The 24,987-nt window shown below is 38.4% G+C and overlaps 2 protein-coding genes across 3 annotated transcripts; one reads left to right on the forward strand and one right to left on the reverse strand.

Moving 5' to 3' along the window:
• Nucleotides 1-223: 223 nt before the first annotated feature.
• Nucleotides 224-10,212, reverse strand: BRIX1 (BRX1, biogenesis of ribosomes). Its single transcript, XM_011969116.1, has 10 exons — nt 9,702-10,212; nt 7,186-7,297; nt 6,012-6,055; nt 3,623-3,693; nt 3,318-3,367; nt 3,138-3,211; nt 2,866-2,916; nt 2,688-2,789; nt 935-1,063; nt 224-680 (listed from the first exon to the last, which is right to left on the reverse strand). The coding sequence occupies exons 1-10, from the start codon at nt 9,858-9,860 to the stop codon at nt 411-413; spliced, it is 1,062 nt and encodes a 353-aa protein (XP_011824506.1). The 5' UTR covers nt 9,861-10,212; the 3' UTR covers nt 224-410.
• On the forward strand, nt 9,924-24,133 carry RAD1 (RAD1 checkpoint DNA exonuclease). 2 transcript variants are annotated; one of them, XM_011969115.1, is made up of 7 exons: nt 10,030-10,170; nt 10,617-10,885; nt 12,013-12,121; nt 13,779-14,037; nt 16,324-16,422; nt 16,733-16,917; nt 23,906-24,133. In XM_011969115.1, the coding sequence occupies exons 2-6, from the start codon at nt 10,688-10,690 to the stop codon at nt 16,908-16,910; spliced, it is 843 nt and encodes a 280-aa protein (XP_011824505.1). In that variant the 5' UTR covers nt 10,030-10,170; nt 10,617-10,687; the 3' UTR covers nt 16,911-16,917; nt 23,906-24,133. The 2 variants fall into 2 exon arrangements, with proteins under 2 accessions (XP_011824504.1, XP_011824505.1); XM_011969114.1 differs by lacking the exon at nt 23,906-24,133 and having other exon boundaries at nt 9,924-10,170; nt 16,733-17,127.
• Nucleotides 24,134-24,987: the final 854 nt, after the last annotated feature.

Consider the following 24,987-nt stretch of genomic DNA (forward strand, 5'->3'; position numbering starts at 1 on the left):
CTCAGAGTAAAGTAAACTTCAGTGAGATGCTTTCCTTTCTACCAGTCTACTCCTACTTTACCATCCACAATCGATGCTCTTGAAGTGTTGAATGCTTTTACAAATAATAGGACCTAATAAATGTCTGAATTTCAGCTTTGCTAAACCAAAAATTCCAACCCAAGAGAACAGGCTACATTAAGTGTGCTACATTTTTAGCAATACAAACTTCAAAAAGAAATCAGAAATTAACTTATGAATTCTGGTGATATTTTATTTAGGAAAAGATAATCACTGATTTTAAGATCTTAATTTTTCTTCTAAATGCTACACTAATTAGACATAAGATAGTATCAGATAATAAAAGTATTTACACATTGAATACAAAATAAATATAAAGTAACTGAAAAACAAATCAGGTTTCCATTGACTTATTTTTTTTTCCCACTGTCCATCCTCTGTTTCATTTTTCTTTGCCTTTTGTAAATCCGTTTCTTTCTTGCTTTCAAATCAACTTTTGGCTCTGGTTTTACCCACTGTATTTCTATTGGTTTCTCCTCAGCTGGCGTTACAAAAACATCTGCAGTGGGATCATGTGGAAGAAGAGTCTTCGGCTCTTTCTTTCTCAGTTTTTGCACATCTTTCACTTGCTGTTTCTCTCTGTATTTTGCAGCTGTGATGGATCTTATGACACGCCGATGCTAAAATTAAAAAAAAAAAAAAGGTTAGACGCTTTTGAAATAAAAATAAACATTTTATATAAGGCAAAAACTTTCAGTTATGAACTTTATATCCCTTCAGCCAGTGTCATGAAAAAAAGGAGTAATTTCCAAGTCTCTATGCAGCAAAAACCAAATTCAGTTTCACAGGTAATAAAACAGCAATTACTTCACAGAATCATTTTGGCCAAAGGGTTCCGGTACATTGAAGACTACTGAACAAAACAACAGCTTACCATGTTTGGTGACTGGTAGTGAGGATTTTCATATAAAGTTGGTCCTCCAAAACTTCCCTGGAAAATCTTTATGAGATTTAAGACAAAACGAGGTCCTATTTCTACAAGAGCAGCATCTTCTTCTATGATCTTTAATAAAAAGGAAACATTTCGTTTTGGTTTGGTTACATTATTCCAAAAAGGTATACTGACTATAACCTCATTATAAATGTGCCTGAAATAATTGATAATCCATAAAATCAAGGTGGGGGTGAAACTTGGTAAATGCCAAATCATCAGTATTTTCTGAAATCTATTAGTACTTATAGGAAGTCATCATGGAAAAATGTTTTTTCAGTGTGTACTTTTCAAATTGAGTAATTCGATTTTGGTTTACATCTTGCTTCTCACAATGCATATATCCTTGAAAAACTGTGGTTAAACAGGATTTTAAAATAGTAACCACTATTAACAAAATGTATTAAAGCATATTATGGGGGAACTCTTGAAATGTAAACCAATCCCTAAATTGTTTATAAATCTAATTCAAGATAGATTAAAAGGATATGTAGCCAAATTTATTTCACAGCTACTGATTATGGAATTAAAAGGTGACTTCTGAACAACAAATACTTATGTTATCTATTAGTTCAGGCATGTCTGCCCTCAGAGGTTAGGAGGATGTGTTCAACTCACATGCCAGGTATCCAATATAAAATATGCAGAAAAGAGCTCAGTTTATGTCATGTGCTGTCTAAAATTTTGTTCTTGTTCTCTTCCACCTCTTCACCTTTCTGCACTTATCCTGCCAAACTCCTGCTTCAAGATTTCTAGAATCACCTCCTCTTTTCTCCTGAATGAGTCACTGTATGACTCATCATCTAACAGTTGCCACTGAATGCCTTCTATAGCAATTACATTTTGCTAGGTCTTAACCCTTGAGGTGGTTTTAAAGCTTTTAGAGAGAAACTTATATTTTACTGTATCCTTTACAGCACTTTCCACAAATTAGGAACCCAAGTATCTCATGGATTTTCAAGCTATTCCTTTTCTATAAAGTGAAATATATAATGGCTTATTAGGAAATCCATACTCTGTATCAACTAACAGTCATGAATAGAAGTAGGTAGAGATCACTTAAAGTATAAGACAGTACATAGTTACTTGCAGCAATCTCTTTAGGGAAAAGGAAGCTATTTAAAACAAAAGGATTGTTTGCATTTTTTGTGTATGCAGACCCTGTATATCCTTATCTAAAAGTTTAATGAAAAATTGATCATGTACAGTGGCTCACACCTGTAATCCCACCTACTCAAGATGCTGAGGAGGGATGATCATTTGAGGCCAGGAGGTTCAAGATCAACCTAGGCAACACTGCGACACTCTACCTCTAATAAAAAAAAAAATTAGGCCAGGCGCAGTGGCTCACGCCTGGAATCCCAGACTTTGGGAGGCCAAGGTGGGAGGATCACCTGAGGTTAGGAGTTTGAGACCAGCCTGGTCAACATGGTAAAACCCCATCTCTACTAAAACTAAAAAAATTAGCCAGGCGTGATTACGGGTGCCTGTAATCCCAGTTACTCAGGAAGCTGAGGCAAGAGAAGCTTGAACCCGGGAGATGGGGGTTGCAGTGAGCCGAGATTGTGCCACTGCACTCCAGCCTGGGCAACAAGAGCGAGACTCTGTCTCAAAAAATAAATAAATAAATAAGTAAATAAATAAATTTAATTCCGTTAAAAAGAAGGTATAATTTAAAAAATCAAGTAAAGCTTACCTGAAAGTTCCGAAACCATATCCTATTATCCAAAATGGTGAAAGTAAACACATGGTCCACGAATGGTTGGCTTTTGGGATGATACCGTGGTGTACTAAAGATCTAGTTTAAAAAGTGTATGTTAGTTCCTTATTCCAAGACATATCATGTATATTTTGGATAGCTAAAAGATATTTACCTGAATTAAGAGTTCTTTTAACAAAGCATAATGTGGTAATTCATCAAAAGCCTATAAAAATAAAGGAAGCATATTATTTAACAGTAGATTGCCTTGTTTAAAACTGTTTGCTCATTTGTTTCTATAACCTCATTATAAATGTGCCTGAAAGAATTGATAATCCATAAAATCAAGGTGAGGGTGAAACTAAATTGAATTACACAACTATATCTACTAAAAACAACCACGCCAGATAAGAAAATTAGACCTCATACACTGAATGAGAAACTTACAGGGTCAAAAGACAAAAGGGGCCGAGAACCTTTCAAACAGTTTCCAGTCATCTTTAGTTCAGCAAGGGTATGAACTAGAAAAATTGCAAAGAAAACAAAAATAGTTACAACTTTTGCACAACTATTTCAAAAGATTATTTTTAATTTCCTCATCTAAAAAATTTTATTGAGTCAACTTACTATTTTGAACAAGGAATTTAGCAGACGGTCCATGAGGTGAATTTGAAAGCCTGAAAGATATAGAGGAAGCTTTTTCAACTGATCAGCGAATGTAGTCAATGCTTACCACCTATTCACCATAAATAATATGCTTATATTCATATATTTAATTTTCTTTAAAGGTATCAAGTTTTGTGAAATCAAAAAAGTTTTATTCATTCTCAACCTCTTAACATGAAAGACTAGGAGTCTATAACATAAAAGGTACAAAGAACAAATCCACTTAAATAAAGGAGTTTAACCAATATCTTAATACATTCTCTTACCACATATAGAGATCTTGTTTTTTCTTAGCTTCAAAATAGATGCATTTATTACAGTTCTTCATTTCACAAACCTAAAGGAAGCAAAGTATAGGAAAATGAAGTAGATAATATAAGTGAGAACTAAAGTAATTATATGTGATTAATATCATTTAGATTATCTCAAAAATACCTAACCAGGCTAATAGGCTACAAAGACCAAAACATTTATTTATTCACAGAAGGAACCTTTAAGTTCCTTCTAGGTATTCTACACAAGGTAAACTAGATGCTCTGCCCGTATCTTGGATGAAATTATCTATCATATTTTTGGGCCTAGCATCTAAAATGGTCTCACTTCTGATTACTGGAAACCTCCCCCCTCCTTTTTCTTTTTTTTTTTTTGAGATGGAGTTTCGCTCTTGTTGCCCAGGCTGGAGTGCAATGGCACGATCTTGGCTTACCGCAACCTCCACCTCTCAGGTTCAAATGATTCTCCTGCTTCAGCCTCCAGAGTAGCTGGGATTACAGGCATGCGCCATCACGCCCCGCTAATTTTGTATTTTTAGTAGAGATGGGGTTTCTCCATGTTGGTCAGGCTGGTCTTGAACTCCTGACCTTGGGTGATCTGCCTGCCCTGGCCTCCCAAAGTGCTGGGATTACAGGCGTGAGCCACAACGCCTGGCCAGGAACCTCTTCTGCCGATAGTCCCATGTACAAACTACAAAGACTAAAAATAGATAAAGAATACCACAACTAATCTTATGTTGATCCTTCATAATCAATCTTCTTAGCCAATCTTATGAAAATCCAGTCCTTACAGAACTAAAAACATCCTTTTTAATGATTATTTTGGTTTTTAACTTTTTAGCTTTTTGATATTAAGATTACAAAACTTAAGCTGTTCTTCATTTATACTATCATTTCTGGTGATTTGGTTCTATAAAGTCATTAAGGGATTGGGTAAAAAGCCTAAGTATATAAAACCTATTTCAAATTAAACTTCAATTAAGGCTTACAAAAGTCACACTTGAGAAGATATAAAAACATTACAGGAGTGAAGTCTTGTATTACTGTAGTATTCATAAACCCTAACTAATATAGTACTCATAAACTCCAAACTATTTAAGACTTTAAACCTAACAACTTATGGGTGGATGAGGTTCATGCCTGTAACCCCAGCACTTTGGGAGGCCGAGGTGGGTGAATTGCCTGAGCAACCCGGCAAAGCCCCATCTCTACTAAAAATACAAAAATATTAGCTGGGCATAGTGGCGTGTGCCTGTAGTCCCAGCTACTTGGGAGGCTGACGCGGGAGAATTGCTTAAACCCAGGAAGCAGAGGCTGCAGTGAGTTGAGATCATGCCACTTCACTCCAGCCTGGGTAAGAGTGAGACTTTGTCTCCAAAACCAGTTAAACAAATAAACAAACCCTGACAACTTAAAAAAAAAAAAAAACTTAGGTCCAATGCTTTTGTTTCTTATTGGTCTTAGAATAAACACAAAAATGGGAAGCTTGTGCCACTTCTGGGCCTTTGTAGTTGCCATTTTCTCTTCCTAGATGGTCTTTTACCATATTTCTCCTTCATTAAATCTCTGCTAAAATATTAAGTTAAACATCATCCCTTTGAACAGGTTTTTCCGGTCTAGTCTCAGCTGCTGAAAACCTATAACCTGCTTCATTTCTCCTGTCTTTACTTGAAATTATAAACCTTGTTTATGGCCTGTCTCCATTAGAATGTAAGTTCCATAATGAAAGGGACATTGCTCTGTTAAACAGTTTCTGCAACACATAGAATGATGTGGTATTATAACAGAGGTTCAAAAATTTGTGCTCTCAAGAAGGCTAATAGTAAAAAAATGATCCTAATTCTTCTAAGTTTTGAAAATTTTGCTTTAAAATGTAAATTCATGTTCTGTGCTTCCAGAGGTTAAAAAAATATACATAAGTGTAGTATACACTTTGAAAATGTAACCTATTCCTAGTTTGTAATACCTTAAGAGCAGTTCCACACAAATCACTTTTAATACTGGCAAAACACTTTTTATCATGTGGGGTTTCTACATATATAGATATGTTTAATGGACTTCTTATTTTACTTTATATATGCTGACTGATCATTTTTTGAGTACCTACTATGGATTTAGCATAATACTAGACACTACAGGGTTAAAAAATGAGACATAATCCTTCTCCTGAGATTTCAATATGCTTGTTCAGACAAAACAAACAGACATGACTGAAGCACTAAACTGTAGGAGAAAAATCTGGAAGAGCAGTTATTGAAGAGTTAATAAAACGTGTCTGAAGTTTTTACAAAACAATTTTTAAAGTCACTGAATGACTTATTTTTGAAATGAGCCACTGTTAATGTTTTTAAAATATTTTATTGCAATTACTTTCTAAAATTACCTCGTTAATCACAAATAGCTTATCCTTACGATCCATTTTAGTATCTAGAAAAAGAAAAAAAAGACAAAGCAAGTAAATTAAAGGTGATTTCAAAGTTATTTCAATCAAACCACATATGCTATCTAAAAAATAAGTGTTTTTACACTCTTCAGTTTAAAGGAGATTTTATTATTAATTTTCAAAACAAGACCTGAAAACAATCGCTTAAAAAATCTTGACTCTTTGTAAATGTAAAGAAAATAAAATAGAGTCTGTAAGAATTAGAAATTATAGTGTAAGCAGTGTTTCTCAGTATTTAGGTAGTTTAGGAATCCTTTTCAAAAATGGGAAAATTCTCACAAACCAAAGACTATGTTAAAGGAAACCAGTTTCAATGAAGATATCTTTCACTTGTTAATCACAGATGTCAAAGAAAACTGACTTTATGCCTGTGTAACAAATCTGCACATATACTCCTTAAATCTAAAAAAAAGTTAAAATTTTTAAAATAAAAAAAACCAAAAAAAACCCCCAAAACACCTCTCAACATAAGCACAAATATGATGCGTTGCCACTCCACTGTTCTAAACAATTTTTTTTTTTTTTTTTTTGAGACAGGGTCTTGCTCCTTGCCCAGGCTGAAGTGTAGTGGCACAATCATGGCTCATGGCAGCCTTGACCTCCTGGGCTCAAGCCATCCTCCTGCTTGAGACTCCTGTGTAGCTGGGACTGCAGGCAAGTGGTCCCACACCTGGCTAATTTACTTTACTTTTTTCGACTCCAACTTAAAAGGTGCTTCAAATTCTATCCCAGGGACATTTTTCAATAAAAACAGTTAAAAAAAAAAAAAAAAAGCCCAAAAAGCAACACATGGCAGTCCTTAGCACTTAGGACAAACCATCCCACCTATCTCAGGACCTTTAGAAACATTACAGTGAAGGCATTCCTGGACTTTCAAGAAATGTTTCAATAATATTAGGACATCTGTTTTAAAAAGTAAAGAAACTACCTAATGAAGTCTAAAGAATTTCTTACAAAATGTTAACTAGAAAAATTGTGACACTTGAAAAGATAAAAGGTATTGTGTTTTTTTCGTGAAAACACTGAACAAATGAAGAATATATAAAATAAGTGAAAACATAAAAATAGCTAAGTTTATAGACAGAAATTTCTAAAGTATATGATACAAAGGCACCTGCTTTAGAATGAGGCATCAACATTCTCAAGTCCTGCATTAAATGTCTTGTCCTAAAATTTATTCCTCTGGAAGAAAAGATGAGAATCCGTTCCTTATTTTTCCACTTGCCCTAAAGAAAAAGAAAATGTTAAAAAGATTTTAAAATCTCATACTGAACTGACCTTGTTTTGTGACAGGGTCTCACACTGTTGTCCAGACTGAAGTGCAGTGATGCATGCTCACAGCTCACTGCAGTTTCAAGTTCCTGGGCTCAAGTGATCCTCCCACCTCAGCATCTGCAGTAGCTGGATACTACAGACATGTGCCACCATGCCCAGTTAGTATTTTTTTTTTTTTGTAGAGACAGGAGTCTCCCTATGTTGCCCAGGCTGGTCTCCAACATCTGGGCTCAAGCGGCTTGGCCTCCCAAAGTGCTGGGATTATAGGTGAGAACCACTGCACCTGGCCCTGTTTGTTTTTTAAGAGCTTCCAGGTAGCAAGTCAAACCATCCTGACTCCTTTAATTTCATCTCTCACCAACATTCACTGACCACATCTGCCACCCAGAAATGCCCTCCTTGGTTTCTTGTTTTTCATCTTCAATCTCTCCAATTCCTCCTCCCAACCCTGAAAGTTCTTTCTTAGCCCTCTTTTATTTCTGTGCTCTCCATGCAGAGGTCTCATAATAATTTCTCACAATTCTTAATCCTTTCTTATTCACACTGCACTTAGAGTCTTATATTAACTGCAAAACTCCTAAATGGCTAACTTTCTCAGACATGAAGAACACCTCCAACGGATATGGTTGACTAGCTCTTTCAAGTTTACTTTTTTTTTTTTTTGAGATGGAGTCTCACTCTGTCACCCAGGCTGGAGGGCAGTGGCGCAATCTCCACCTCCCGGGTTCAAACGACTCCTGCCTCAGCCTCCTGAGTAGCTGGGGTTATGGGTGCCCACCACTGCACCTGCCTGATTTTTTTTTTTGTAGTTTTAGTAGAGACAGGGTTTCATCATTGGCCAGGCTGGTCTTGAACTCCCGACCTAGTGATCCACCCTCCTTGGCCTCCCAAAGTGCTGGGATTACAGGCGTGAGCCACCGCGCCCGGCCATTTTTAAAGTAATACTTCAGTCACATCCTTACTTCCCAGAGTTTTCTAAACAAAGTTCAAACGACATAGCTTCGACACTGAATTGTAAAATACATTTTCATTTTTACATCATTATTGCCCCAAATGAAGCCTAATGCAATCCAATCTGGCTCTATTTTTTACATTTTTCAGCATTTCCCTACTTCAAAGTCTTTTGAATGTCAAAATTCTACACTTCTTCTGATATGCAGCTTAAAGACTAAATCCTTCATGATTCTTTATCTTATTATACTAGGGTAAACGTAATCTCTATCTCTTGCATTTCCATAGAATGTATCAAAGTATGGCTCAGATTATGGATACTATCTAGCTCCTTAAGGGAAGAGTGAGAACACTAACATTTATTGGAAGTGTACAAGCCCAGCTTATTTTTCATAAAAAGTAAATATTCTCTCCCCCCTCCCCAGTCCCAATCTGCAGGGCAGAAAAGAGCGCAGAAAAGAGCGGGGCTAGAATTTACACTTATCTTTTATTCCTCAGAGCTCACACTCCCTTCCTAGAGCTTGCCATCACACCACACGGGGTCATTGACTTAACACCTACTGCGTGCTAGACTACTCTGCTAAGTGCGGAGGACGCAGAAATTAATGTCAAAGATAATCCTTGCCTTCACAGTATTCTGTCTAGCTTAAGATGAGTTCTCAGTTGAATGAAATCTAGCTAATTCCAACTAACGTGCACTTATTTTGAATAAAAACCATCAACTTACTTGAATTCTTAAGTTTCCTCCTAAACTCCAACATTTCAGGAGGAAGGGGTCACATGCTAGTCACCTTTGCAATCTCAAACCCAAAAGATGCCTAACTTGGTAAAATGCATGGCACATTCAATGTCTGTTGAATACAAGTAAAGCTCATAGTACCTAGCCTATTTTTCATTATCCCTTGAGTTGAAAACTGGTTAATAAATCAGAGTCACAGTCCTAAGGGCAACAACTTTTTAAAGGCTCACCTAACAAACTGTAGGATCCCTGACTGAGAGTGGCTGACTATGGCAGTGTATAGGCATACTAATCACTGGAAGAAATACTCAACAGCGAGAAATAGCCAAGTAAAAGCCCTACTTTTCAAAAATATTAACAAAACAAAACAAAACAAAACAACTCAACAACTACGAAGACAAAACGCTAGATGTGAGCACCCTGTAAGTCGCTTTCCCGTGGGCCGGGTAAAGATTTTAAAACCCGCCGCCTCCAGGAGGGCGGACACGTGCACAAGGATTAGCTGAAAACTCGGTGCCCAGTCTGGCTGGCAGAATTGCTAAAATCGACCTACCGTTAACACTCTGGCTACTCTGAAATTAGCAGAGCTGTAGTCAAGTAAGTAACCCAAGAAAAGGCGCCCAGAGCCGCCGCCGCCGGTGTAGCCCGGGGGCATCCCCTTCTACCTTGCAAACGGGGCCTGGGATCCGGTCCCTCTCTTCTTCCTCCACCTCCTCTGCGGTGGTGTGCCGCTTAGTTGGCGGCGCGGCATCTTTTTCGTTTCTTTTTGGCTTCTTCGCCTGCACTGCCAAGCCTCCACGCCGTTTCCTCTTGGTTGCCGCCATCTTGCCTTACTGCCTGCGCTCTTGGCCTGTTTTCCGGCGTTGCCTCTCGCTCCTCTTTCCGATCTCTATGGTTCGGTGGCTCTAAGCGCTCAGCTACGCGGTTGTCCTCCAGGTCTGCGGTGTCTCCTTCCGGTCTCAGTGGCGCTGCACGCGCGGCTCTCTAGGCCTCCTTCAGCTCTGTGGTGACGGTGGCGGAAGTGGAGGGCAGGTCTGAAGAGTGGCGGGAGCGGCTCCACTTCCTACGCTGTCTAGCTCCTCCTCAGGGACTTTCCTGGGAAGGTCTCTCGGGCGTCCAGACCCCACCGCAAAGGTAGGGTGTCCGCACTCGGGGACCCCGAGACTAATAAGCGATGCTGTCCCGCGGGCGGGCTGGTGAATGGGCTTGTCTGGGACTCTTGGGGGATGATCTGGACACTCTGGGCGCTCCCCCCATCGCCTGTTCTGTTGGAAGCGAGGCTGGTGCCGCGGTCGGATTCAGAGCTCCTGTTTGTTTGGCCGGGAGAAGCTGGCCCCAAGCGGAGATACCGTGTCAGTTGCGTGTCTTCATTCTTCACAACTTTTCACGTTATTGTCCTCTTACAGAGACGAGGAAATCGTAACTTAATTTTCCCGCAAAATTACAAAGACATTTACATAGGTGGGGTTCGGCCTGGTCAGCTGAGTTCAGCCGCCCAGCCCCCGTCCACCTCTCAGCGCAGGTGGAGCTCGCCAGACCTCGCCTGCACTGATGTGAGTTTTATTGTCCAGTCCCTTCAGGTGTTTCGCGATTCGCCGAGCAGGTGTTGGCCCCAGGAGCATTTCCCTCCGGGCCGAATGCGCAGTGGACTATGCCCCTTCTGACCCAGCAGATCCAAGATGAGGATGATCAGTACAGCCTTGTGGCCAGCCTTGACAACGTTAGGAATCTCTCCACTATTTTGAAAGCTATTCATTTCCGAGAGCATGCCACGTGTTTCGCAACTAAAAATGGTATCAAAGTAACAGTGGAAAATGCAAAGTGTGTGCAAGCAAATGCTTTTATTCAGGTATGGAAGTAGGCGCCTTTAAGCCTGTGCCATAGATATTCTAAATGCAATTTAATGAAATCCGAAGGTTTTAGTAGACATAATAACTTAATACGCATAATAACTTAATAGTCAATAGTCATAATAAATAATAGATAAATAACTTAATAGTCTTAAGTTAGAGAACAAACGTCATTACTTGAATTTTTTTTTTCTCTCCCGGTAACAAATTCTTTTCCCATCTTGTTTTACAGAGATAATGGTTAGTAATGACTAAAGTTTATTAAACTAGACTATCGGCTACGCTACAGTCTTCTTAGTGTTTAACTTATTTAATTTTAACAATAGTCCTATAAGGCAGGTTCTGTTGTTATTCCCGTTTTATATATGTGGAAACGAGGCACAATTTTAAGTGATTTGCCAACAGTCCCACAGCTGGTAAGTGGCTGAATTGGGATAAGAACCCTGAACATTTGTTTCCAGAATATCTGCTCTTTTTACCACTGCGATACTACCACCTTGCTGTTACTAAAGAGCATTTTTTCCCTTTACTGGTTGTAATAGAATTTTTGTTCTTCCAAAGTAATATTTGTAGGGTTCAGATAGGATTGCAAATTCAACTAAGCATTTTTTTTAACACGTAAGTGCACAGCATGACCTCAGGGATAGAGAGGTAAATAAGACATGGTTCTTGTCTTTGTGCGGCGACATGGTATAGTGGCTCACACCTGTATTTCCAGCTGCTCAGGAGACTGAGGCTGAGGCACGAAGATCGCTTGAACTCAGGCATTAAAGACCAGCCTGAGTAACCATAGTGAGACCCCCGAATCAATAAAAAATAATAATAAAAGTTGTAACTAATATTGCTCATGCATTATCAAGTCATCCGTCTATTTTCCAAGTGACCTTAGCAGTAGTGATACACACAAAAACGAGATAAGGGAGAGTCCCAGAGGAATAGTTTTAGATCCAGGAATGGATATAAGGATGCTTCAAAGGATGTCTCTAAGATGTTTTGATTGCTAATCAGAAATTATTCTCATAGGATTAGCACAGTATTGTATTTTTTAAACATATAAAGTGAAATCTAGGACCTTGTATATTTTCATTCTTTTACATAACAATTTTCATTTTTACTTTTTCCGTAGGCTGGAATATTTCAGGAATTTAAAGTTCAGGAAGAGTCTGTTACTTTTCGAATTAATTTAACTGTCCTTTTAGACTGTTTGTCTATTTTTGGATCAAGTCCTATGCCAGGTAAACTATTATCAGTATAAAGACATAAAAGTATTATATACAGTGGTCAGAAAAATACAGGAAGTTATTTGGAATATAAACATTTGTTCAGAAAGCTAATGCCAATTCATTTTTCGGTGGCCACAGTCATGGGTTCTAACATTTCACAATGTTAATTGCAAGTATGTTTATAGGTCTTTCATATTTGTAAAAGTATTTACATTCCTCTTTTTTTAATTTACAAGGCTTTGAGGGATTTTAAATTTGAACTGGCCAAAAGAATACTTTGGACATGTCTTTAATATCTTTAATATTGTGAAATGTTTTAATTGCTTCTCTTCCCTAACTTGTCCAGAATTACTCAGCTAGTTAGTGGCAGAGAAAAACGAAAGCCAGTTCTCCTGACTCCTAGTTTACTGTGTTCAAAATTTGTTTCTTTTAAGCCATATTTTATAAGTTATGTCTATTTTGATAAATGATTTTTTGGTGTTTTTGAGACGGAGTTTCTCTCTTGTTGCCTAAGCTGGAGTACAATGGCAGAATCTCGGCTCACTGCAACCTCTGCCTCCCAGGTTCAAGCGCTTCTCCTGCCTCAGCCTCCCAAGTAGCTGGGATTACAGGCACGTGCCACCATGCCCGGCTACTTTTTTGTGTTTTTAGTAGAGATGAGATTTCACCGTGTTAGCCAGGCTGGTCTCAAACTCCAGACCTCAGGTGATCTGCCCGCCTCAGACTCCTGAAGTGCTGGGATTACAGGCATGAGCCACCGTGCCCGGCTGCCAAATGATTTTCTTTAAAATGTATATTTTTTTATTTGTTAAGGGAATTATTTTTAAGAATGGTGAAATTCAATTGCTGTAGGTATAAAACTGTAAGGAATCCCCAGAATTTTATTTCATAGGAAAGCAACCTGGAGATTAGCTAGAAAAAATTCAATATAGTTCTCCAGAAAAGTGTATTTTAACTTTCCACAGACAGTTCCACTGTTGAGTTATACATTTTCTAATGACAGTGTTCTCCAGCTGGTTTTTCGTAAAAGCATCTGTCATGTTCCATTCCTCACTGTGGCTCTCAGTCCAGCAAGGAGAAGGACTTTGAATATCCTGTCATAGTCCTCCTTGCCGCTAGTGGCTTGCAGTGTTAAAATTTACACCACCATTAACAACCCTCTTTTTCTCTCAGTTTGATTTTAAAATGTGAGGAAATATAAATATCTCCCAGTTGGAAAAGTTAGAAGGATCCTTGTCATAGTGAGTACACTGACGTTACAGTACAGATGATAGCAATCCACTGTTACACACATTGAACCTTCAAGGAATAGCATACCCTGTTCTGCAGCAATTTAGTTACTTGCTGTGTTGATCCATATAGATTCTCTATCCTGAAATTTTATGGATGTAAAATCAACAAGCTACTTCTGAGGTGTTTATGACAACCTGAAAATGATTCCAAAGAATTATGTTACATTTTATTCTGGTTCCTAGTTTTCTTGTATTTTTGGAATTGTCTACACACAACTGTCATCAGGGAAGATGTAATCCCTTTTTATGAGGAAATACATGTATGTGAGAAATTGGACGGAATAAATTATTCTTGAGAAATTTGATGTATCATTTCGAGGAGAAGCTGAACCCAGAGCTATAAAGCTAACGCCAAGTATGACTTCTTTCCATTGCAGGGACTTTAACTGCACTTCGGATGTGTTACCAAGGTTATGGTTACCCTCTGATGCTGTTTCTGGAAGAAGGAGGAGTGGTAACGGTCTGCAAAATCAATACGCAGGAACCTGAGGAGACCTTGGATTTTGATTTCTGCAGCACCAATGTTATTAATAAAATTATTCTGCAGTCAGAGGGGCTCCGTGAAGCATTTTCTGAATTGGATATGACGAGTGAAGTCCTACAAATTACCATGTCTCCTGACAAGCCTTATTTCAGGTACTTGAGAGCAGTGCAGTTATAGTTAATGTGGTCTGTACTCCCATCTTCCCACTTAGACATTTGCTTAGGGTGCAAAATTTTTATTATCCACATTTTTCGAGTTTTCACAACTTTAGACAGCTTGTACTGTTACCTCATAATTTTATGGTTCAAGAAACTTAAGACCCAGGAAGATTCACTCACTATGTCATATTTAGGTGGTGGTGGCATCTAGATGAGAAACCCAGTCCCCTAATTTATAAATGAGTGGTATTTTCATTGTACTACTACTTACTGTCATAGATCAGGTTACATCATGAGGAAAATTGGGTTTAAGTGTTTGAAAGGGTGTTTGTATTATGGTATCTTTTTCAAGTTCAGGTTGCAGAAGAAAGTGTTTTCTACACATGGTTCATTCAGTCACCAAGTATCTGTTGATCACCTACCATGTGCTTATTCATCTTATTAAGCATTATGGGAAGAACAGCTTAAAACCAAGGTGAAACCAACATACGTGAAACAGCAAACCATTAAGTACCAATATAGCACACAGAGATACCTGGGAAACGCTTATATAAGGATTTAGAGATGATTGCTCAAAGCTGGCTTCCCAAGATAGGGCAGTTTTCAGCAGGAATACCATATCAAAAAAGCTGCTCCTGATACTTGAACACAAGTGTCTGTTCAGGGTTAGACTCAGTTTAGAGATTCTAGCAATTTAGAGAGAGGATCTAAATATTCTCTTTTCAGAATATTTCAGGATCTAAATACTCTCTTTTTGAAATATTTCAGAATGTTAAATAAAGGCACTAAAGACATATGGAATAAAAGGAATAAGGTATTCTTTTTGTAACTACTTTAGAAGAATTACAGGCCTGGCTGTAAAAGTGCAGTGGCTCACACCTGTAATCCCAGCACTTTGGGAGGCTGAAGTGGGCGGATCATTTGAGGTCAGGAGTTCAAGACCAGCCTGGCCAACATGGTGAAACCCTGTCTCTACTAAAAGTAGAAAAATTAGTTGGGCGTGGTGGCGCGTGCCTATAATCCCAGCTACTCGGGAGGCTGAGGTGGGAGAGTCACTTGAACCCAGGAGGCAGATGTTGCAGTGAGCTGAGATTTCACCACTGCACTCCAGCCTGGGTGACAGAGTGAGACTCTGTCTCAAAAAAAGAAAAAGAATCACAGGCCCTTCTCATGACTTTGGGGAGTTAAGAATTTGGCTCAGGGTCTGATAAAAGTGTTAACCAAAATGGAAATTGGAAACCCTACTTTAGCAGTGGAATGAAGTGAAAAATTTCAGGTACTTAAACAATATTTCAGAGGATCTCCTCAGTGATCTCTCTCAGCCTGGGTAACTAGATGGACCATGATATCTTTCATCTCCAGGATGGGAAACAATTTGGTGGTAGGGAGGTAGGAGTTGAAATTTTTTCCTGGATATGTTCAATTTGATGGTAGGGGAGGTAGGAGTTGAAATTTTTTCCTGGATATGTTAAATTTTAAGTACCTGTGACACTAGGGAGTAGCTGGATGCATAGTTATGGTGCTCAGGAGATCCATTTAGACTGGAAATTTAGATTTGGGAACCATCATCATGGCTGGGCATGGATGAGACGGGTCAGAGAGAGAGATTATATTAGAAGAAAGAAAAGATGGACCCCAGGAAAACCAACACCTGGAAGATGGGGGCCAGAAATGGAGCTTAGAGAAAACCAACCTGGATCTTATCACCATGCTCATATAATAGTTAGCAATGTGCTAACCCTGCAGCAAATGCTTCAGAAGTTCTTGCAGATTAAATCAGCATATTAACACTTACAAATTGTCTACAAATAACTTTTGGTGTTACCAAGTGAGGAAAACCATGAAATAGCCTTGAGAGCAGTCTAAGATACAGAAAAGCTGTAATTCCTCGGTGTAGGATTAGGAACAGACCTAAGGGTTGCAGTTGACTTAGATCAGGGTCTTCCATCAGTCCTCAATTCTCTCTCCTGTTATATATTTCTGACTTAAGGATGAGGAAAAGTCATTTTCAGAGTAGGATTAGGGTAATGAAATTAAAGTGTCCGCTACCCTTTTCCTTTTACAATTGATTTTCTTCAAAGCCGTTGATTAGTTGCCCTGAACTCCCGGAACTCTAGTGGGAGCTTTATTATGGTACTTGTTATCGTGTGTTGTAAGCATTTGTGTACATGTCTGTTTCCTCCACTAGTATGAATTTCTTAAGGAAGTGTTTTCTTTATTTGGATCCTAATGTGGTTTATTTTTGGACCAATGAATAAATGAGGTAATCGTTTTCTATAGGTTATCTACTTTTGGAAATGCAGGAAGTTCCCACCTTGACTATCCCAAAGATTCTGATTTGATGGAAGCATTTCATTGTAATCAGACCCAAGTCAACAGGTCAGTTCTTAATATAGAGGTTCCCATTGGTGATAAAGAGGAGGTTAAATACCAGATTTCTGTTAAATAAAAACACTTTCAATCTGTTAATTAAAATGCACAGCATTTTATAAAAATAAACAGTAGAGTGCTGGACTTACTAGGGGATGTAGGGTTCTAACAGTGGATGAATTTTAAAAACATCAAGAGAAAATATTGCAAATTGGATAAGTACCTGATTTTATTCTTAGTTTTGCTACTTTTTGTCCTTGGGAGTTCTGAGCAGTGTTCACTGTGTTGATATAACAGCTTTTTATTTTGTTTTCTACAGATACAAGATTTCTTTACTGAAACCCTCTACAAAGGCATTAGTCCTATCTTGTAAGGTATCTATTCGGACAGATAACAGAGGCTTCCTTTCATTACAGTATATGATTAGAAATGAAGATGGACAAATATGTTTTGTGGAATATTACTGCTGCCCTGATGAAGAAGTTCCTGAATCTTGAGTCTTGAGTATGACAATTCACTGATATTTATGTGTACATTTATGACAGATGAAGTTCTTATTCTGAGTACTCTTTATAATTTCATATTGGATTTTCTATAGAGAAGAAGCACTATGGGGAAGATAGGAGCAAGGTCGTGTACCTAATAGTTACTGTGTTTTCTAAATACATTTTGTAGAGGGCATGTAAATAAATGTTTTCATGTAGTCATAGATTATTAAGGGCTGTCCTTTAGTTCTGTCTTTTGAACTCACAGTTATGTGAGCCAATGTAACATTTCAAGAGTCTAAAGGCTTAAAGTTTGATGCAGCTACCTGAAATGTTCTTTTATTTATTTACTGTTAGAAAAAGCAAAGGCATATGAGCATTGCTTATTAGTTTGAATTCTAGAGACTAGATCATAAAGTGGTGGTTCTCAAAGTGTTGTGCCCACACCAACATCAGAACGGCCTGCAAACTTATAGCAAACTCTGGGGAGGAGGCCAGCATTCTGTATTTCAACAAGCTTCCCTCAGGAGATTCTGATGCATGCTAAATTTTGGGAACCACTGGTTTAAAGGAAACTTTTTTCTTTAATAGGAAACTTTTTTTCTTTAATAGGATTTAATTGTATTGAGATAATTGCTTTTACATGTAATTTCCTTGCAAATGTTCTGAAGTTAAGGCATCACTAAACAAGTCTGAACAATTCTTTATGTGATTTATTTTTAAAGTAGACCTTTTAAAGAGATCTGTGAACGGGATATAAAGCAATTTTCAGTGTTACAGGTTTTCTTCTTGTTCTCAAAACTGTTCACTGTAGTAAGTAACGGCAGTCAGTGCTTATTACTTTCCATTTGCCTATGAGTTTCTTGACAAATCAAGATGTAGAAAACCAGTTATTAAGTGATTTTGTACTTTCCTGGTAGTTGTCACTAAAATAATTTTTGTGGCATATAAATATATTTAATAAAATACAATACTAAAATTATCTGACTTACTCTCTAGTAGAAAAAATTACATGAGTATAGTGAAGCTTCTGTCTTTGTTACCGTACCAGGTGACAACAGCTCAGTGTCCGTTCGTGGACGGCACTATTGGCCTTTTGAGTGAGATGGTTCTTTAGGATAAAAAACTGTCATCCCATTGCAGGATTCATTTAGCCTTTCTGGCCCTTACCCACTGATGCTAGTCATTGTGACCACCACCTCCCCCAAATAAAAGTGTACCAAAGTATTAATTGTTGAGAACCATTCAGTGATATTCACCAAAATTGGAAGATATATTGGAATGCCCTACCTCAATATAGGTCACATAGTGTTAGAGAAAATTGGTTTGGAGAGTATTACAGCAAAGTGTGCTGCAAGGAGGCCACTCCAGCACAGTGGCAGGCACTGCTTCCCAGGCATATGGACAATTTTGGGAGGTGGCCAGGGTCAGTACCTGATAACTAATAAGTCTCTCAATCTCAGCATGCCTAGTGGCTACAAAAGAAGTTGGAATTTTTTAAAGTGTATGTGTTCAAGAAGGAAAGATACTAATTTACTAAATGTTGTCAGAATATTATTTGTTTAAACACCAAAAACAGAACAAACCTAAAAGATACTTACAGAATATCTAATCAGTCAACATTCTAAAGACTGTTAAATGTGAAATAGCATAGTTATGTTTTGTCTTTTGTTACTAGTGTGAACAAAGAACAGTGCCTAATATATAATAGGCATTTAGGAACTTTGTTATATGAAAGAATCTCCAATTTCAGATTTTCTGTTAGCATCTTATTAGTCACTGTTTAATTCTGATGATTTAGCTCTAAATTTATTTTGATCTAAGGTTTTTTATTTTTATTTTTGGAGACAAGATCTTGCTCTGTTGCCCAGACTGGAGTACAGTTGTAGGATCACAGTTCACTACCTAGGCTCAAGCAATCCTCCCATCTCAGCCTCCCAAATAGTTAGGACTATAGGTGCATGCCACCATGCCCTGCTAATTTTTGTATTTTTGTAGAGCCGGGGTTTCACTATGTTGCCTAGGGTAATCTTGAACTCCTGAGCTCAAGCAATCCACCCGCCTTGGCCTCCCAAAAGGCTGGGATTGCAGGTGTGAGCCACCACGCCTGGCCTAATGTATTTTTTAAAAGTTGAATCTAAAAAGAATTTGAAACAAATATAAATCAGCTCAGTAAGGATGGATATTTTTGCACATTTAAAACTATTATTTTAGGCCGGGCGTGGTGGCTCACACCTGTAATCCCAGCACTTTGGGAAGCCGTGGCGGGTGGGTCATCTGAGGTCAGGAGCTCGAGATCAGCCTAGCCAACATGGTGAAACCCCCGTCTCTACTAAAAATACAAAAATTAGCCGGGTGTGGTGGTGGGTGTCTGTAATTCCAGCTACTCAAGAGGCTGAGGCAAGAGAATCACTTGAACCTGGGAGGCGGGGGTTGCAGTGAGCCGAGATTGCGCCCTTGCACTCCAGCCTGGGTGACAGAGCAGGACTCCGTCTCAAAAACAATGAAAAATTAAAATAAAAATTATTGTTTTAGCTGCATGTCTTCAGCTATTTAGAATTCAGAGACTAAGAATTGTTTCTAAGTCACCCTAACATCAAGGTACTTATTTTATAAAGAATTTCCTCCTTATGTGTGTTCTATTTGATCCAGGCATTTTTACTTTAATAAAAGTTTAACTTTATGTCCTATGCAAAACCACTAGGGGGAGTGCTCCCTCAGGCAGAGCAGGCGACACTTTGGTGCCACTACAAATTGATGTGTAGCATATAGAAGAACACAGTCTTATATGTGACTTTTAGTTCTGTCTTTTTGAAGTTTATCTCTCTTTCTAGTAAAATTGTGCTTACTGTGAATGGATAAGTAATCTTTTTTTTCATTTTTCATTTGTTGATTTCCCATTCAATGATGTAGTGCTTCCACCTAGAATTGGTGAAATGCTTCAAAATAATACAAATAAAAATATTTGTTAAATTTCACTTTTCTAATAAAAATAAGGCTTGTAACACAATCATTTTAACAGGAAGCCACAGGGTTTCTGTGGTATTATCAAAGTCCCAGTAAAAATTAATTAAAATTGTAAAAGGGCAGAATGTGGCACTCAACAGTGGGGTAGGGAATCATTCAGAACATAGAGACTTCCTTCTCTCCTTCCCTGTCTTCACACTGCTTGTCCCTTATCCTCACCTGAAATAAAATCTATTGGGTCCTGAGAAATTGGAGTGTGGAGTATTTTTTCTTTTCCCAATTATGTTTGTAATTTGCTTTCATTCTCTCTTTGGAATAGGCAGCGCTGTTTTATACTAGTATCAGGTTACAAGCACCCCAGGAGGAGTCATTAGCTCTAACAGGATTTCTCTCTCAGGAGTGGACAGCTAGTATTCTAATCAGAAAGACCAAAGGCAGTGGTTTCAAGTGCTTTCTCTATCTGTATCTCAGTCACATCCAGAGGTTTTGATAATCAGCAGAGTAAATGTGTGAAGTATAGTTTTGAAATTCATAGCTTGTTGATCATTATAATAGATACTAGTAGTGGCTCTCAGTGGCAAAACCAGAGGTATTCAGGATATGTGAACTTACTAAATTATTTCAGAGTAATCCTCATATTTAAGTGAAAAGGAAGTAACAATCTAGTGAAGCCTATGGCCTTTACCCTTAGGCATGGTGCCTGACACTTGATCCCAAAATGGTCTTGCTTCCTGCCATTTTGTCCAAGGATTTCTGGTTGCCTTGGCTAACTAGGTTAGGAGAGTACTATTTCTGGAATATTGTCAAGCCTGCCTTAAGTGGACCTTTAATACAGGTTACATAAACTTTTTTCTTTCTTTTTTTTTTTTTTTTTTTTTGAGATGAAGTCCCACTCTGTTGCCAGGCTGGAGTGCAGTGGTACGATCTCAGCTCACTGCAACCTCCGCCTCCCAAATTCAAGCAATTCTCCTGCCTCAGCCTCCCGAGTAGCTGGGACTACAGGTGCCTGCCACCACATCCAGCTAATTTTTGTATTTTTAGTAGTGTCGGGGTTTCACCATGTTGGCCAGGATGGTCTTGATCTTTTGACTTCGTGATCCTCCCACTACAGCCTCCCAAAGTGCCTGGGATTACAGGTGTGAGCCGCCACGCCTAGCCGGTTACATAAACTTTTTTGTTTGCTTGCTAAAAAATGGTCATTGAGCTAGGTGTGATGGCTTTCACCTGTAGTCCTAGCACGTTGGGTTTTAGCCCAGGAGTTTTGAGACCAGTCTGGCCAATATAGCAAGACCTCATCTCTAAATTTTTTTTTTTTTTTTTAGCCAGGTTTGGAGTATGCATGTAGTCCCAGCTACTCCAGAAGCTAAAGCGGGAGGATTGCTTGAGCCCAGGAGTTCAAGGCTGCAGTGAGTTATGATCATGCCACTACACTATAGCCTGGCAGGAGAGTGGGACCGTGTCTCAACAAAAAATAAAATAAAAATATTTATTGAAATCTGTATGTGAGACAGCTTGATCTGGGCTTGAATTATTTTTTTCTAACTTGGTACAGAGATTGTTGGAAAATAATCCTCATCCACCTAAAAAATGTCAGTGCTTGTTAGCTAATTCAGAAGGATTGTAAGAGCTCTGTATGTTAGTTCAGATCTGTTAGAAATGTCAGGTGTTTGACTGGATTGGGTTATCCAGATTGGTTGGATTTAGAAAGTAGCTTCTGTGGTTTTGCAGTGAGAATGCAACTTTATATTTCTAATGTGGCTTGTTAAGACTTCGGGATTTCACCAAAATAGTAAAATTTTAAAACTTTTGGGCAGGGCACAGAGGATTTTTAGGGCAGTGAAACTAATATGTATGATACTATAATGGTGGATACATGTCATTATAATTTTTCCAAACTCACAGAATGTATACCATCAAGAGTGAACCCTCATGTAAACTGTGGACTTGGGTAATAATGGTGTGTCAGTGTGGGTTCATCAGCTGTCACAAATGTACCACTCCGGTGGGAGATGTTGATAAGGGAGAAGCCAGGTATGTGTGGGGGTAGGGGGTAAATGGGAAATCTCTGTAGCTTTCCCTTAATTTTGTATGAACCTAAAACAGCTTTAAAAATGCCTTTGGGAAAAACTTTGGGGACCAACATAGGTGCCAACTTATTTTACCAGGTATAAGGATAAAATTATACCATTCAGTATCACCACCATTTTATAAAACATTTTAACATCAAAACCCCAGACAATAGCAACTTTACAGTGACAATAAACTTTAAACATTAAAAACAACTTTCAAATGCAGGAACAGGTACACCATAAAATTTTATTTCACAGTGTTACACTTATGCTACTGTTTATTGATACAGGTTTGTCAGTTTGGACATCTTAGGATTGCAAAATAGTAACATTTTATAAATTTTGGTGCCACCCAAAATGGAGTCTAAATGGCCATTTCTTTCTGTTTTTTTTTTTTTTTTAAATGTCAGTCATTGTTGAAAAGCCATTTTCAACTACGTATGTGAAAATGGAAGCAACTCTTCTGAAGCTACTGTAATCAATTCAGAATATTCTGGGGAGGAACAGCAGCCTCATCTCCAGACAGGGCTAAAATGAACAATGACAGGCCAAGTGACCAGTTAATAAGCACCGCAGAGAAGGGCAATGGAATATATAGCTGTTTTCAGCCAGGGCTGCAATGTGGGACCTTGATCCTGAGTGCCAACCCTAAAGCATCCTGGGAGTTAGTCGGCAACTGCCAGGAGAAGGCCTACCAGTCAGTGGACAAGCCTTTGGCTTAGTTGGTATATGTGTGCTTCTGCCACAGCAGAACACAACTCACTATACCTTAGGTACTGGTTGATTCTTAAATTTTACAGGCTGAACAAATGACTGAAATAATTTCCTGAATGAAGACCCAAAATGTGGTTCTATAAGCACTGAGTGCATTGATATAGATATTGATAGTGATACACTTGGATCCCCAAAGACACAGGGTCTTTGAGCTGTATTATTATTATTATTATTATTATTATTTTTTAGACGGAGTTTTGCTCTTGTCGCCCAGTCTGGAGTGCAATGGCACGATCCTGGCTCACTGCAACTTCCACCTCCCGGGTTCAAGTGATTCTCCTGCCTCAGCCTCCCAAGTAGCTGGGATTACAGACACCCACGATCACACCCAGCTAATTTTTGTATTTTTAGCAGAGACGGGGTTTCGCCATGTTGGTCAGGCTGGTCTCGAACTCCTGACCTCAGATGATCCGCCCACCTCGGCCTCCCAAAGTGCTGGGATTACAGGCTTGAGCCACCATGCCTGGCCATCCCTAGTTTCTTTATAAAGCAAATAGGTCCTTTCTAACTTATAACATGTTATGATGAGTTCAGTAAATCAGATCAGGGCAAGTGTTTCAGAAGGATCAAACTGTTCCTTCCAAGGCAGTTTTGGTGACCTCAAACAGGCTGAGACTAAAGACACTTCCAAATACAGTTGACCCTTGAACAACATGGGTTTTAACTGTATAAATCCACTTATACACAGATTTTTTTCAATAAATACATTGGAAGTTTTTTTGTTTTTTTTTTTTGGAGATTTTTGATAATCTAAAAAAACACAAACTGTTGCCTAGAAATATTTTTTAAAAATTTAAAAGGTATGTCATGAATGCATAAAATATATGTATATACTAGTCTTTTATCATGTGCTACTACAAAATATGCACAAACCTATTATAAAATGCTAAATTTTCTCAAAGTTTACACACATATACAGTACATGGTGCTATTCACAGTCCAGAGAAATGTAAACAAATGTAAAGATGCAAGGTTAAATCATAGCCGCATAAAACCAACGGGAGTACACACTGTACTGCAGTCATTTTGTAGCTGCCTCCTACTGCTGCTGCCGTGTGCTCAGGTGTTGTGAATATCCGCTCAAAACGCTGTTTGATGCTCATCATCTCTGTATGAGCAGTTCGACTCGCCAGTAAATTTCATGTGGCAGAAAAAAGTACTCTCTTGAGATTCTTAAGTATTTTCCATCGTGTTTAGTGCACCATAAACCTCAAATAATACCATGGGACCCATACGAAGTGCCACTAGTGATGCTGGAAGTGTTCCCAAGAAGTAGAAGTCATGACATTACAAGAAAAAGCTGAATTGCTTGATATGTATCAAAGATTGAGGTCTGTGGCTGTGGATGCCCTTCATTTCAGTCCAAGGATTCTTTTTGTAAACAGACGATGTAAATTTATGGAATCAATAAATACAGTATAGTAATGTAAATGTATTTCCTTATTTTCTTTCTTTTTTCTTTTTTTGAACAGGGTCTCACTTTGTCATCCAGGCTAGAGTGCAGTGGCATGATCTCAGCTTACTGCAACCTCAACCTCATGGGCTCAAGCAATCTGCCTTCCTCTGCCTCCCAAAGTGCTGGGATTACAGGCAATGAGCCACCATAGTTGGCCCCTTATCATTTTCTTAATAACCTTTGCTTTTCTCTAGTTTACTTCATTGTAAGAATATATTATGTAATATACATATAACATACAAAGTATGCATTAGTCGACTGTTTATCTTATCAGTAAGGCTCCCAGTTAACACTAGGTTATTAGCAGTTAAGGTTTGGGGGAATCCAAAATTATACAAAGATTTTTGACTGCACAGGGCATTGGCAGCCCTAACCCCTGCATTGTTAAGTGGTCAACTGTAGTATATGAAAGTGTTCACCAATAAATTACTTAGGTATTGCAGAATTTTTTAAAAAATCAGAACTGAAAGGAATAAAGTTAGAGTCAGAAAAAGGGAAATGGAAGGTAATAGAGTTCCAGTGACACAAGAAACTATAACTTAAAGCATGTGTCTAAAAGATTTCTTTCCCCCAAGTCATAGATCAGGATCCTAGTTGTTTTGTGTTTTTTTTTGAGATGGAGTCTCTCTCTATTGCCAGGCTGGAGTGCAGTGGTGCAATCCCAGCTCACTGCAATGTCCAACTCCCCGGTTCAAGTGATTCCCCTTCTCAGCCTCCCGAGTAGCTAGGTTTACAGGCACGTGCTAACAAGCCTAGCTAATTTTTTTTTGTATTTTTCATAGGGACAGGGTTTCACCATGTTGGCCAGGATGGTCTCGATCTT

Source organism: Mandrillus leucophaeus, unplaced genomic scaffold, assembly GCF_000951045.1.
Source record: "Mandrillus leucophaeus isolate KB7577 unplaced genomic scaffold, Mleu.le_1.0 Scaffold873, whole genome shotgun sequence".
NCBI classification, from domain to species: Eukaryota; Metazoa; Chordata; class Mammalia; order Primates; family Cercopithecidae; genus Mandrillus; species Mandrillus leucophaeus.